Here is a 13,310-nt window from a genome sequence, read left to right as displayed (position 1 = left end):
TATGATCTAATAGCATACTTATTGACAGTAATTGCATTTGAGTTAAATCGTTACTGCCAACAAAAACAATTGGAAACTTGTGTTACTCTGTAACAGGGCATCCTGGCTCCTGCTTCTGTCCCGGTCTAACAGCTACACAGAGACCCTTGTGCTGGTCCAACACCTTGTGCAGTTTATTTACAAATGGATTCCCTTCATAACATATACAGCTCCTGTGTCAAGCAGGGGAGAGCAATCTCTCCCTTCCCTAGCTGCCTGCTTCCTCTCTTTCCACTTCCTTCCTGTGTCTATTTATGGGTTGCCTAATGACTTAATTAGCTGTCTTCCCTGCCCCACCCACAAATTAGGCACAACTCTACTTAATCAGCTCCAGTCTGCTTTGCTTGACTGGAGCTGCTGGGAACAGAGTGCTGACTCAACGTTTCTTGCCTGGCACACTGTCACATACTCTAACATTATAATTTAAGGAATAATTGAAATGTTATTTGCATCTTTTATTCCAAAAATGCTGTTGATGGAAAAGACTAGCTATACTCCACCCACACTTTTGTTTTGCTGGGTACAGCTGATGGCACTGTCAGTCAGGTATGGCCCATACACAGCCAGGTATGTTCTTCTGACTGTAATGGTTGTTCTCTGGTTCATTCTCCATTTAAAAAGCAGAAGTGGCTCTGGATTTGAATTTTCCCTAAATTCAGTTGTGTTTGAATCCTAGATTTTAGCTCAAGCCCATCTCTGTTGAAAACTTTTCCTATGGCAGTCATGTAGGGCCCAATCCTATGAGGTGTTGAGCTTTCCTGCCTTCCACTGAAATCAAACTACTGACAGTGCCATTGGTTTGAGGGCACTCAGCACCTCTCTGGATCAGCCCCTTATTGCTAACACACACAATGCATTATCACAGAGCTACTTTCCTGTGACACTTACTAGCAGGACAAGAGGAGGGCAGCCTATCAGGGAAATGGCAGTGGAGAGTTTACGCTTGTTACCACCACTGTATGTGCCTGCCAGCTGGTCTGCATACATCTGGAGATCCAGCTTCTGAATCCCCCAGTCAGCAACCTGTGGGAGAGAGAAGTCATTCTTCTTTCACACAGCAGATAGTGAACTGCATGCACAGCTGGTGACAGCCGCACACTTGCCATTGCTAGGCAGAGCCACAGCAAAACCTCATCTTTTAGCACATGTATTTCAGAACTGGAATTAGCGTGAGTCCATCAGTGAGCACGACTGTTTGTGATGATGGGTAAAATTCTGCTTCTTCACAACATGCTAATTTTTCCCTTTAGAATCTGCTTTTCATTCCACATTTTTGGCAAGCCTTAGTCAGGTTTCTGTTTTTAATCCCTCACTTTTGCAGGTTCAGTTCATGCCTCCAGGATGATTAGGTACCGGGATTTCTGGTGCAATAATGAACTTAGCTGTCCAAATGACATGAACTGCACCCAGAATTTCAAGGCACAGAAAGTCAAGCCAAATTTAAAATTATTGTCCTGGGTATTAGAGGGACCCAACCAAATGTCTAAAATATTTATCATAACCAAGAAAGCTGATGAAGAAGAGACTGTTCGTACCCTCTCGATTTCCTCAGCAGGGATCCCTCGCAGGCGTGCATAGAGATGGAGGTGTTCCCGGCCTGTGAGGAGGTCATCAATAGCATCAAATTGTGGACAGTAGCCCATGTTTTGATGGACATTAGAAATGTGGGTCAATATACTGGAGAAAGAAGGAAAAAGCAAAGTCTGACGACTGTAGAAATACTAATAGCTAGGTCTGAGATAGAGAAACAGCTGTCCTTTTTACCGTGGGCAACATCATTCTCATTAGTGAAACCAGCCTAGAAATGAATTTCACAGTGTAAGACCTTGCTAAATGTTCAGCTGCAGAGCAGGTGCTCTACTGTATGATGGCTGGATTGTGGTGAATAAAGTCTAATCATCCCTACTAAGAGTGTAAAGCCACCCTTTCCCCTCCCCTGTTTTTTCTGCTGCAGTTAAATCGTGTTGTATAAGTTGACTTAAAGGCAAATAAAGTTAGCTCCTATTCAAGCAGCCACTCAGCAAATTGTATTTTGCTAATGGTGTTTATTTCTAGATAACAAATCAGGCAGTTTAATCTCAGAGTGCCTCCTCCGGTGTCCGGGTGTCCGTAAGTAGGAAACAGTGCTGACTTTGCTTCTGGGTAGGGAGATAATGGAGGGAGAAGTGAAATAAAAGATAATTTCTTGTGGCCTGAGTTACTGTCGGCCTCTGCCGTTTGTGAGTTAGGGTTTGCCGTATGGGCCGAAGCATTAAACATCAAACATTCATAAAGAGCTATGGCATTCCATGTGGAAAGAAAGATCTCTACAGCACAATGAAACATTCAAACTGCCAGATCATGAAATATCCATTCACAGTGTCACCCTAATGCAATTTAAGCAAGAGCTAGAAATCGCCAGAGATGGGCCCCAAGTCCCTACCCCCAGGTCTAAACACACCTAGACGTTAGAGGGTGCAGACCCTTATCTGGATCTGAATACCCCCATACCTAGGGGAGCTCAAAAACGAGTTGATTTTTGTTGCTTAGTCTCATCTCTAGCAATTACATTAATTAGTCACAAATCTTCTAACACAAAATCAGTCACAACAAAAAACATTCAGTGAGTTCCTGTATCTGTTTTTGTTCATTTTTCAGTCTAAACCGCCCTAGGATCTTGCAAGCAGCTGTCACCGCAGAGCAAAAGAAATTCAGAACTTCTCAAATACGGCAGCTTCATTTTGCTAGACTCTTAATTGATCTGATTCAGGGTGAAGCCCTCTATCCACAGGACAGGTACAGCAAGGGCAATGGCAGTACAAACTTCTCCACACCCTCTGTATCTGCTGAGACTGTCAACACAGGTTGCCAGTGAGTGCCAGCTGTAGCAATGGCTTCTGTGATGTAGACACATCCAGGGCCGGCTCCAGACCCCAGCGCGCCAAGCGCGCGCTTGGGGCGGCATGCCACGGGAGGGCAGCAGGCGGCTCCGGTGGACCCGCGGCTTTGGTGGACCTCCCGCAGACGTGCCTGCGGAGGGTCCGCTGGTCCCGCGGCTTCGGTGGAGCATCTGCAGGCATGCCTGCGGGAGATCCACCAGAGCCACGGGATCAGCGGACCCCCTCCAGGCACGTCTGCAGGAGGTCCACCGGAGCTGCGGGACCGGCGACCGCCAGAGCGCCCCCCGCGGCATGCCGCCCTGCTTGGGGCGACGCAATTCCTAGAGCCGTCCCTGGACACATCAATTGGTAACTGGGCTCTTGTGGTGTTTTAAAGAGGTTACCTGTTGCCAGCCACTACAGCATCTCCAGATGTCACGTCAGTATCCCCAGTCAGCATTTTGAAGGTTGTCGTCTTGCCAGCTCCATTCACTCCCAGGAGACCAAAGCACTAAATTATAAAATTGATCAGTCTTAAGTATTTCCACTTGAAAATCAATGGGCTCATGAAATATGAATCGATCTATGAAGTGTGATCTATAGCTATTGAACGACCCACCTCTCCCGGACGAACGCCAACACAGAGTCTGTCTACTGCTGGCCTGTGTCTACCTGCATAAATCTAGAATGAGAGAAGAAATAAAAATTCCTATTACAAGACATCTACAGCAGAGGGAATCCTCTGAACTTCACAGTTTATTAACGTTGGAGTTAGGGGACTGCAAATGCTTGACAAGAATAAAATATAATCTTAGAACAATTAAAATGTGCAAACATTCCACTGAGTCAAACATTTGCCCTATTTAGGAATCATTTTACCCATTATCATCTTTATCTAACCTGCTAGTCCAGCTCTAGGCAGTATGGCGGCAGCTCCCAGAATCTGCACTGTAACAAAATGTCTCTGATGTACCAAACAAGATGGAACAATAAAGGAAATTAAAACTATGAGGAATGATGCAGTACTTCCATTCATAGGGCTAAAGCAATGGGTATGACATCTTGACGTCTGCTCCTCAGGCTGGGGCTAAGGGCTGAGAACATCATGCAGATGATTTCAATCCTTGGAGAGAAGATTAGCTAGCACCATCCAGTGGGTCTGTCTACACTGCCATCAGGATGTGTGATCGCAACACATGTAGACTTACTTGAGCTAGCTGGACTTCAGCACAGGCTGGCTGCCTAATTACCCAGGGTCCCAGGTGGGCTTGTACACAGGGGCGGCTCTAGCAATTTCGCCGCCCCAAGCACGGCGGCATGCTGCGGGGGGCGCTCTGCCAGTCGCCGGTCCCGCGGCTCTGGTGGACCTCCCGCAGGCACGCCTGCGGATGCTCCACCGAAGCCGCGGGACCAGCGGACCCTCCGCAGGCACTCCACCGGAGCCACCTGCCGCCCTCCCGGCGACCGGCAGCACACCTCTCCCCCCGCGGCATGCCGCACCAAGCACGCACTTGGCGTGCTGGGGCCTGGAGCCGCCCCTGCTTGTACAGTCCAAACTGAAGCCCATGCTGCCATGGCTTCACTGCTCTGGGACCTGAACTAGCTAGATTAAAGCTAGTTTGTGTATGTCCATGCATGTGCTGCAATCACATACCCCGACTCATACCCTGTAAGAGTCTCCTAGTCTTATAATGTGAAACCAGCTAAATGGGAAAAAGGTGGAGACTGGGATTCGCAAATGGAAACCAAACAGCCCATAATGAAGGGCTAGGTGGGGAATGACAGTCTAGGGGAGATGGTAGATCTTGGATAGGGTTAGGTTGGGTGGATGGGTGACAGGTAGCGTAGGCACTTTAGCCAAGGAGTGAGTAGGGAAGCTTGTCCTGTCCATACTGGACTTTTCTATATCAAAATCCCTGACTTTGGTTTGATTTGTTTGATCAGAGGGCAGTAGGCAAGTAAAAGTATAAGACCTTGCTTTAAAAATGTTATTGATTTTGAAAACTATATTGTCCACTTGTTCAAGTGCATTCTGGAACAATATTCTGTCAGTAGACTGCATCCCAGATGAGTTTCTAACTAAAGCAAACATACATTTTAGAATTCTCAAAATATTACCTTGGTCAGTTCTTGTAATGTTAATATATCTGTTTTGTTTCCTCCATTCATAATTCTTTGTCTTTCTTCTGCAACATCCTCATCTTCATCATTAATAGGCAATTTAGCAGGCTCAGAAAACCTAAAGAAATGCAACAGATTAATTGAAAAATAAAATATGAACAGTATGGGGCACAATAAAATTACAATAGCAGAGCCTGAAATCATGGTTAGATGATTGTCAGGAAATGTGACTAGTGGAAGAGAGAAGACCTTAGTTTTATAATATGACATTAGCTGAAGCACTCTTGGATTTGAAGAGACTTCTCAATCTTAAACCCCAAGTACTGTGAACACATGGGTCTTGGTGGATCAAGGGGGTTTGCAATGGGACATGGGTCTGTTCACTCCTCCATCAGTAGTTTGAATCTGACACAACTCAGTGCTCAGTCAAAGCCTTTACTGTTTGGTGCCCTAGGTATACAGAGCTGATGGTCTCAGTCCAGTTCTTAATGGAAAACTGTCCATGTGAGACTATATCTTCATAAACTGCACCCTTTGGAACCCTTGTTGGCATTCACATCTGAGAATGAATTACACTCTCACCCCTGGAGGAAACTTCCCTGGTGGGACTGGGGCAGTTTTAAGAAGCAGTGTGGGAAGCTGCTGCTCATGCTGTAACTGAGCTGTGCATAAACAGAGGGCTGCAGTCCATGGGACTTCCTGGCCAGCACCTTTCATCAGCATTTAAGTCACTCAGAAGCTTTAAAAGTTCACTTTGGACTAAATACCACAGTTTACCTAATACAATAAGTTCACCCTGAAACTCTGATTCAGAAAAACATTCCTGTTTTAGGAGAGCAAATAAGCATCTACTTAAATCCCACAGAAGTAATGAAGTTAATGGGACTTAAGTGGATTCTTAAATGCTTCCCTGAATCAGGGCCCTAGTGACTAACGATGATGCCAAAGTAAATAGGGTGACTCTTGTAAAGCCACCACAAACATGAGACTTCCAGGAGAGAAAAGGCATCACAGTGGATAACTAAGACGCTAAATTTGTTAAGCTTGTATGAAAGTTTTTTGTTATCTCTGAGTCCAAGGGTTTTTGAACATACCATCTTGTGGGGATCAGATGACGCTGCATAAGGAGATTCAGAACAAAGTATACAACTCCTTCAACTGCCATGGCAACCAGGTTCTTTCCAACAAAATCCCACTGGAATGGATTCAAGACATGCTTCTCACCTTTGGAGTGAAATCACGAGAAAGCAAAGTGAAATATAGCCCAAACCCAGCACAGCTCCTCAGAACAAAACCCATTAGTGTAATAACTTCAGATGCAAATCTGTAATTTATGTGATCATTACCAGGCAATGTCTGCAATTTTCCAGGATGTCCTAATAAAGACTCTTATTGAAAACTCAAAACCAAATTCTAAAGGCACTGATATGTGGGAGCGAAAATGAATGCTGTCTCCATAGATATGAGGTCAGTGGCAGATCATATCTAGACATTTGCCTGGGGTATTCTGGTGGCAATTTTCCTTTCTCAGTAAAAATTAATAAACTTTGTGTTGATATATCACTGCCTTTCCAGCAAGAAGGTCTCTTTTATCAAAGACAGCCACAGCACCACAGGGGGGGCATTTAAAGAAATTCAGCCATTTTTAAAATTAGTACGAGGGCTATCAAAATAGCAGATAGCGATTAACATTGCAGACATATATCCCAGTTATGATTATCTAGGGGGATCAGGTAGCTCAATGCCAGGAGAGCAATGACTTCACCTATTAGTTTCAATGCCAGTCTTCAAAGCCCTGCAGTCTGGTAGAGGATGTTAGTGTTTCTGTCTTCCCAAACCCACCCACTATGAAAGGGCAAAAAATGAAGGCAGATCAGAATTCAAGTACAGTAGAAATGGTTTCACTTAGGGCACAGGCTACTGATATAGGCCATACCCCCATGCAGCACTTAAAGTTGTATTGGTGTATTGCAACTCCTTTAGAAGGTTGAACTTTTGTTCTGACCATTCATGATACACACATGGACATGAAAAAGTTGGAAATTTGAGAAATAGCCACCAGTCCTCCGATTCCAACACTTATATATCTTAGCCCTGGTATGGACATGCCCAGCATTGGTTTCAAAACATCCCTTGAAGTTGCTAGCTATTACTTACCAAATCTGGCATAGACATCTGTCACGGCTTGGTTCATGGCTAGGTCAATGAGTCCACGGCCCAGGCAGAAATGTGGGAAGATTATCAGCATATTTTTCAACGTATTATTGAATTTCTGCAAAGACTAACATACAGAAATAATATCACACATGGAGTGAAACCCAGGCATCTTAAAGCATTTCCTTTAAGAAAACAGTGAAATGAATGTTCAGTTCTCTGTCATATCAGTGAAATTAGGTCTTCTCTGCTCTGAAGACAGAGATGATGTTAGTGTCTCAGTCTGTGCACCAAAGATTTGCAAAATAGAACAGAGGGGTATAGTTTGTAGTAGGATGATTCTAGCAAATGAAGCAAATTAACAGGGAGTTTTATGTGGAAAAAAATACCAGTGAGAAAAGAAATGTTTTCTTCACACTGGAATATTATTGCATGTACTGTAGGCAATGTGTAATTCTGTCCCCATCCATTATAAACTGGGACAGGGACTCTTGAACAGAAAGATTCTTGCTCACCAATCATGATGTCTTTAATGCCAGGAGTATAACTATAAAAGGATGGGCATAATCTGGGAAAGAATAGGTCTCAGAAGTAACATAACATTGGCCTCTTGCACCCCAAGCTGAGCAGCACTGGATTGTATTGTCAGGTTATCACAGCAGGAAGTTGTGAAGGAGCACACACACGATTTTTGAAAATACACAGGAGAATGGATAGATAACAGTGCCAGGGGGCATGATAAAGCTGGCACTTGAAATCATGAAGCAGCTGAACCAAAACCTGCATCTCTTCCAGGCCAAGCAAAAGCAGTGTATCACCACATGTACCACTCTGAGGAAGAAGCTGGCTCCTGGCAGTGGCTCAATATGGATTTTTTCTGCTTGATCTGAAGCACTTCACTGTCACTCGTTGGTGTGTGTGGCTGGTAGCTCAGCAAGTCAACTGTGCTTACCCCCACTTCATTTGGTTCCTTTGGCTCCACTCAGAGCTCTCCACCCTCCAAGTCCTCATACAGCCAGTAGTGTCTTCCCTACTCATTCAGTCCCAGAAAGGTCAGCAGAAGGGGAAAACACAATTACTACAGATGGTCGCCCACCACATGCTAGGCTGGGACACCTTACGTGCAGTATGCTGTCTTGGCACAGCTCTTTAAATCAAGGTCTCCATGAAAGCATTGCTTACTGGGTTATTTTCGAACAACTCCAAGATAAATGTAATGGCACTGCTGTTGATACCAATGAAGAGATTAAGACAAGATAATGCAACGTAGGCAGTGCTAGGGACATTGAACAGGTAGGACGCTGGGTACATCATGGGAATTACTGCCCACCTGTGTGAAAGACAGAAACACAGTGTATCAGCTTCTGAGTATTCCCTTTAGTTTGTCTATCAGAGACATATGCTGAGCCTTTCTCCTTGCCCCATACATGGTGAAATCTCAGAACTAATCAGAGATTTCACTCAGACGCTAAGGCTTGGTTGCCACACAATGGCTTCCCCCCACCCCCATCTGCTTAGTTCTGTTCACTGCTCAAATGTGAAGCGAACAGAACACCTGCATGGCAATCACCACCACAGCAGGTGACTACCCTGACATCTGTGGACAAGCCATGAGTGCCACAGCTGAACTCTGTATCTATGAGAGAAGCAGGTAAAGGTTAGATGTAGTAAATGAGCTATGTGGTTTTGCCAAATACCACTATTCCAACCCTTGGAACTGGCCAGAAAAATCAGACACAATTACTTAATAGAGGTCATTAACACTTCATCAGTCAAGGACTTTAGTAATTATAAGGGCAGCAACTGCACACAAGCGAAGGAATTGCACATGATTAAATGTTCTATTATGAAAAATATTGTGGGTGAAATTTTGAGCTCATAAAAGTGAGACACTAACACAATACTGGTTTGAGCAAAGCATAGCAGAGGTAGATACTTTACAAACTTAGATGTTCACTTAGCATCTCACACTTAATCTGCAACCCATCTTGGGGTTCCCTGTGCACTACTTGTGACACAGAGACCCCTTGGCAAAGTGTCCCCTGTTCTTTGCACACAGCTCTCACCTCAGACCTGACAGACTCACTACACCAAACACATGTCTTACAGGATATTGATCCATAAAGAGTAACATGTAGAGTATCTACAGAAAGCTTATAACTTGTCAAGACTCATACAGGTAACATTTAAGGAACAATGTATATATACTGAAAGTTTGCTTTATGGACTTGGAGTAGAAATTAGTCACCAGGAGGTAATGTGTCTCAATGAGGACCCCTTTAACCAAGAAGGAGTTGTCACCCTCCCTAGTCAGTCAGCCAGGTAATGCAAGGTTCTATTGTCTATCCTTGCCACATCACAGAACAGTCAATGGAAAACCATCAGAGAAAATGACAATCAAAACCACTTACAGGTAGAAAAAAAACTCTGCATCCAGGTCAGGGTTCGCCCTGCCTGTGAATGGAAACAAAGGACTTTCTTCACTAAAACACAGTGTGGGGAAAGACGCTTTGGATCCATTCACTGTAGAAACCCTTAAAGGGCAGGGGGCTTTTATGAATATTTGGATTCTGATTATTGAGAAACCAGCCAGCTCTGCAAAGTACTGAACTTTGGGGGAAATCTACTTTATTATATTGGATAGGTAACTATGGATAAATGTATATTCAGCTTCCTGATTTATATTGTAAACACTTGTTCTCCCCCCACCCCTGCTCTCTCTTGTTTCTAGTTCAATCTTTATTCTTTCTTCAACAAACCTACTTTTGTTTTATTATAAGTGCTCACAAGTGCTGTATGGTTTACAGGAGTGGTGGTTTAAGGACAAACTGGTAAATTGGGGTACACTGCACTTTTGGGTGCAGAGAATCTGGAATTTCTGGGAGTAGTCAATGTCAGGGGCTGGATATCACTGCAGAATGATTCATAGGGATTTGGGGATTGGGATACACTTACTGTTAACCTGCCTGGCAAAGGAAGGGCTGGCATAAGCCCAGGGGAGAGTGGCAGAAGGGTTGACAGTGTTAGGGAGAAGACACCCACTACCACACAAAAGACTCCTCTTTGTTAGAGATGGGGGTAAGAAGATGACTGATGGCAGGTCTTCACTTAAACTGCTGCATTGGTGCAGCTCCACCGATGCAGATGCGCCGCTGTAGCACACGTGAAGATGCTCTATGCCGACAGGAGAACTTCTCCCATCAGCATAGTTAATCCCCCTCCCCAAGAGGCAATAGCTGTGTCGACGGGAGAAGCTCTCCTGTTGACGTATTCTTGTCTGTACAGGGGGATAGGTTGGTATAACTGCATCGCTCAGGGTGTGGATTTTTTACACCCCTGAGTAATTGAGGTCTGTAGAGTAGACCTGGCCTCAGAGCTCTGAGCACCCAAAGAACTGTCACACTATATCGGGTGTTGATTCAGCCACGCAACAACAGTATGCTTCTTGAACATACTGATAATGTTGAGCAGCAAACAGTCTGATAAGGAGAAACTGCACTGACAACAGTGCTGAATTGCTCCAAACTGTGTCATGCATTTCTGGTAGATGACACAATTTCACAACAAAGTTTCACAACAAAGTTTCACAACAAGTTTCAGAATTTGCTGCTAAAAGAAAATCACAAGAGGATGGAGTGAGGATCATGCACTAGCTCTTGCCTCTGAAGACACATTTAAACTTGGCTGTGGTCACATGTGGAAATTTAAAAGGACTCACATGGGATGCTTTTTGGCAAACATTTCTTCATTTTTACAGATGCTTTTAAAATAACAGAAACACACTTCTTTTAATATAGTACATTCTTATGCCTGTAAAATTCCTCTGACTATTCTGATTAAATGCTTTTAGGTGTCTTTAACTAGTGACAGGGCCGGTGCAACCCATTAAATGACCTAGGCAGTTGCCTAGGGCGCTAGCATGTGGGGGGCGGCATTTTGGGTCCTTCGGCGGCCAAATCTTCGGCCGCCCCGGTTGTCGTCGGCATTTAGACAGAGGGAGCTGGGGCAGGGGGGCGCGGGGAGGGCCTCCTGCAGCAAGTAAGGGAGGATGCGGCAGGGGAACCGCTCCCTGCCCCAGCTCACCTCTGCTCCACCTCCTCCCCTGAGAACACCACCCCACTCTGCTTCTCTCCCTCCCAGACTTGCAGCGCCAAACAGTTGATTGGTGCCGCAAGCCTGGAAGGCAGGAGAAGTGGAGCGGCGACAGCGTGCTCAGGGAGGAGGCGGAGCAGAGGTGAGCTGGGGCGGGGAGCTGCCACACGGCTCCCCAGGCTGGGGGGAGCTGCCGCAGGGGTGGGGCGCCTCAGGGCAGAGAGGGAGGAGGGGGGCCCTCAGGGCGGATTGGGGGGAGAGCTATCACAGGGCTGGGAGGGGGGCGCAAGGTGGAAGTTTCGCCTAGGGCGCAAAACATCCTTGCACCCACCCTGACTAGTGACCTCACATCTTAGTGATTGCACAATTGTAACTTTGAAAAAGCATGGGGAAGTGACTAGAAATAAAACAGTAGCAGTCACGTATATAACATTTTTCATCTTCAAGTACTTTGCAGACACTAAATGATGCTGAGCAGTTGCATAGTGCCTTCCATCCAAAGTGCTTGACAATCTTTAGTGCATTAAAGGTGACCTCTAAAGAAAAAGCGAAATTGGATTTCTGCCCATTCTAGGCTCCTTTGTGGTTTATAAAGAGGGCCTGGAAGGCCCTGTGCTTAAAGATAAAAAGCTGCTTGTGGTTTTACATTAGTAATTCAGATCTTGTCTGATCTATTTTATGTAGAGGACACTATGGACAGCTGCAGAACTAGTAGGATCGCGATGTTAAAAGTGAACCCTGACTAACTGAGAGGGGAAGTGAATTGTATTCAGTCTTGTAAAAACTCTTTTTGCCAACACTTATTTAACTGAATTGTTTAAACAGCTGGAAGAAATGGTCTGTTTGTTAAAGATTGAATACATTCCACCCCTTCAGTTAGAGGCTGAAAAAGTTCACACTAGATATTTAAGATTGCCAACAAGTACCTCAGCTAAACCTCACAAAACAAGATCTGATATTTCTGGCATTTCTAGGGGTAAAAAACAAACAAAATATATGGCTTTAAAAAAAACCAACCAAACATTTAGATCTTTATCCATCAGAAGGCAGCGGAACAGCACACAAGTCCAATTTCACCTTTAAGACTCTGAATACCTCTGTGAGGTAGGTAAACATTAGTACACCCATTTTGCAGCATCTGGCAGAGCTGGGAAACAGAATCCTTGTGTCAGCCTACAATTATAGGCTTTCTGTGTCTCTTTAGTACCTAACTCTGATAGAGGACTTTTCATCCATAGATCTCAAAGCACTTTACAAAGCAGGGTCAGTATACTTGTGCATTTTACAGATAGATAAACCAAGGCACAGAGAGATGAAATGTTCACCAAGTTCACCCTAGTGAACAGAGCAACTATTATACCTGGATTTCTTGAGTACCAATTCAGTACTCTACCCACTAAGCTATACCCACCAACAGCACAAGAAGAACTCCTCCACATGGACTCCTCCTTAGGGTCAAAATGACAGTCTGGACCTATACATAGAGTGCTTCTGCCGATGTGCACAGGCAGAAATTGTGGAAAAACAAGATCGCTTGCCTCATAACCTAAGTCGTGCAGAACGCAATGCCATCCACAGCCTCAGAAACAACCCTGACATTATAATAAAAAAGGCTGATAAAGGAGGTGTGATTGTCATCATGAACAGGTCTGACTACCAAGAGGAGGCTGCCAGACAACTCTCCAATACCAAATTCTACAGGCCACTTTCCTCAGATTCCACCAAGGAATATACTAAGAAACTGCACCATCTACTCAGGACACTCCCTACACTAACACAGGAATAAATCAACATACCCTTAGAGCCCCGACTGGGGTTATTCTATCTACTACCCAAGATCCACAAACCTGGAAACCCTGGACGCCCCGTCATCTCTGGAATTGGCACTCTCATTGAAGGACTGTCCGGATATGTGGACTCTCTACTCAGACCCTACACCACCAGCACTCCCAGCTATCTCTGTGACACCACTGATTTCCTGAGAAAACTACAATGCATTGGTGATCTTCCAGAAAACACCATCCTAGCCACCATGGATGTCAAGGC

At 44.8% G+C, this 13,310-nt stretch overlaps 1 protein-coding gene across 2 annotated transcripts in view; it reads right to left on the bottom strand.

The window, feature by feature from the left end:
* ABCA4 (ATP binding cassette subfamily A member 4) overlaps window positions 1-13,310 on the bottom strand; it is a 109,858-nt gene that overhangs the window by 6,486 nt on the left and 90,062 nt on the right. For both annotated transcript variants that reach the window (XM_039484729.1, XM_039484728.1), the window contains 8 exons: window positions 8,355-8,502; window positions 7,176-7,299; window positions 6,113-6,242; window positions 5,016-5,136; window positions 3,517-3,579; window positions 3,302-3,408; window positions 1,575-1,716; window positions 928-1,062 (listed from right to left, as the gene is read on the bottom strand). In XM_039484729.1, coding sequence (XP_039340663.1) covers window positions 928-1,062; window positions 1,575-1,716; window positions 3,302-3,408; window positions 3,517-3,579; window positions 5,016-5,136; window positions 6,113-6,242; window positions 7,176-7,299; window positions 8,355-8,502 — 970 coding nt within the window. The remainder of the gene's footprint in view (window positions 1-927; window positions 1,063-1,574; window positions 1,717-3,301; window positions 3,409-3,516; window positions 3,580-5,015; window positions 5,137-6,112; window positions 6,243-7,175; window positions 7,300-8,354; window positions 8,503-13,310) is intronic.

Source organism: Mauremys reevesii, linkage group 8 (assembly GCF_016161935.1).
Source record: "Mauremys reevesii isolate NIE-2019 linkage group 8, ASM1616193v1, whole genome shotgun sequence".
NCBI lineage: Eukaryota > Metazoa > Chordata > Testudines > Geoemydidae > Mauremys > Mauremys reevesii.
Note: the sequence above shows the minus strand (reverse complement) of the source record. Positions and strands in the feature narration are given on the sequence as shown.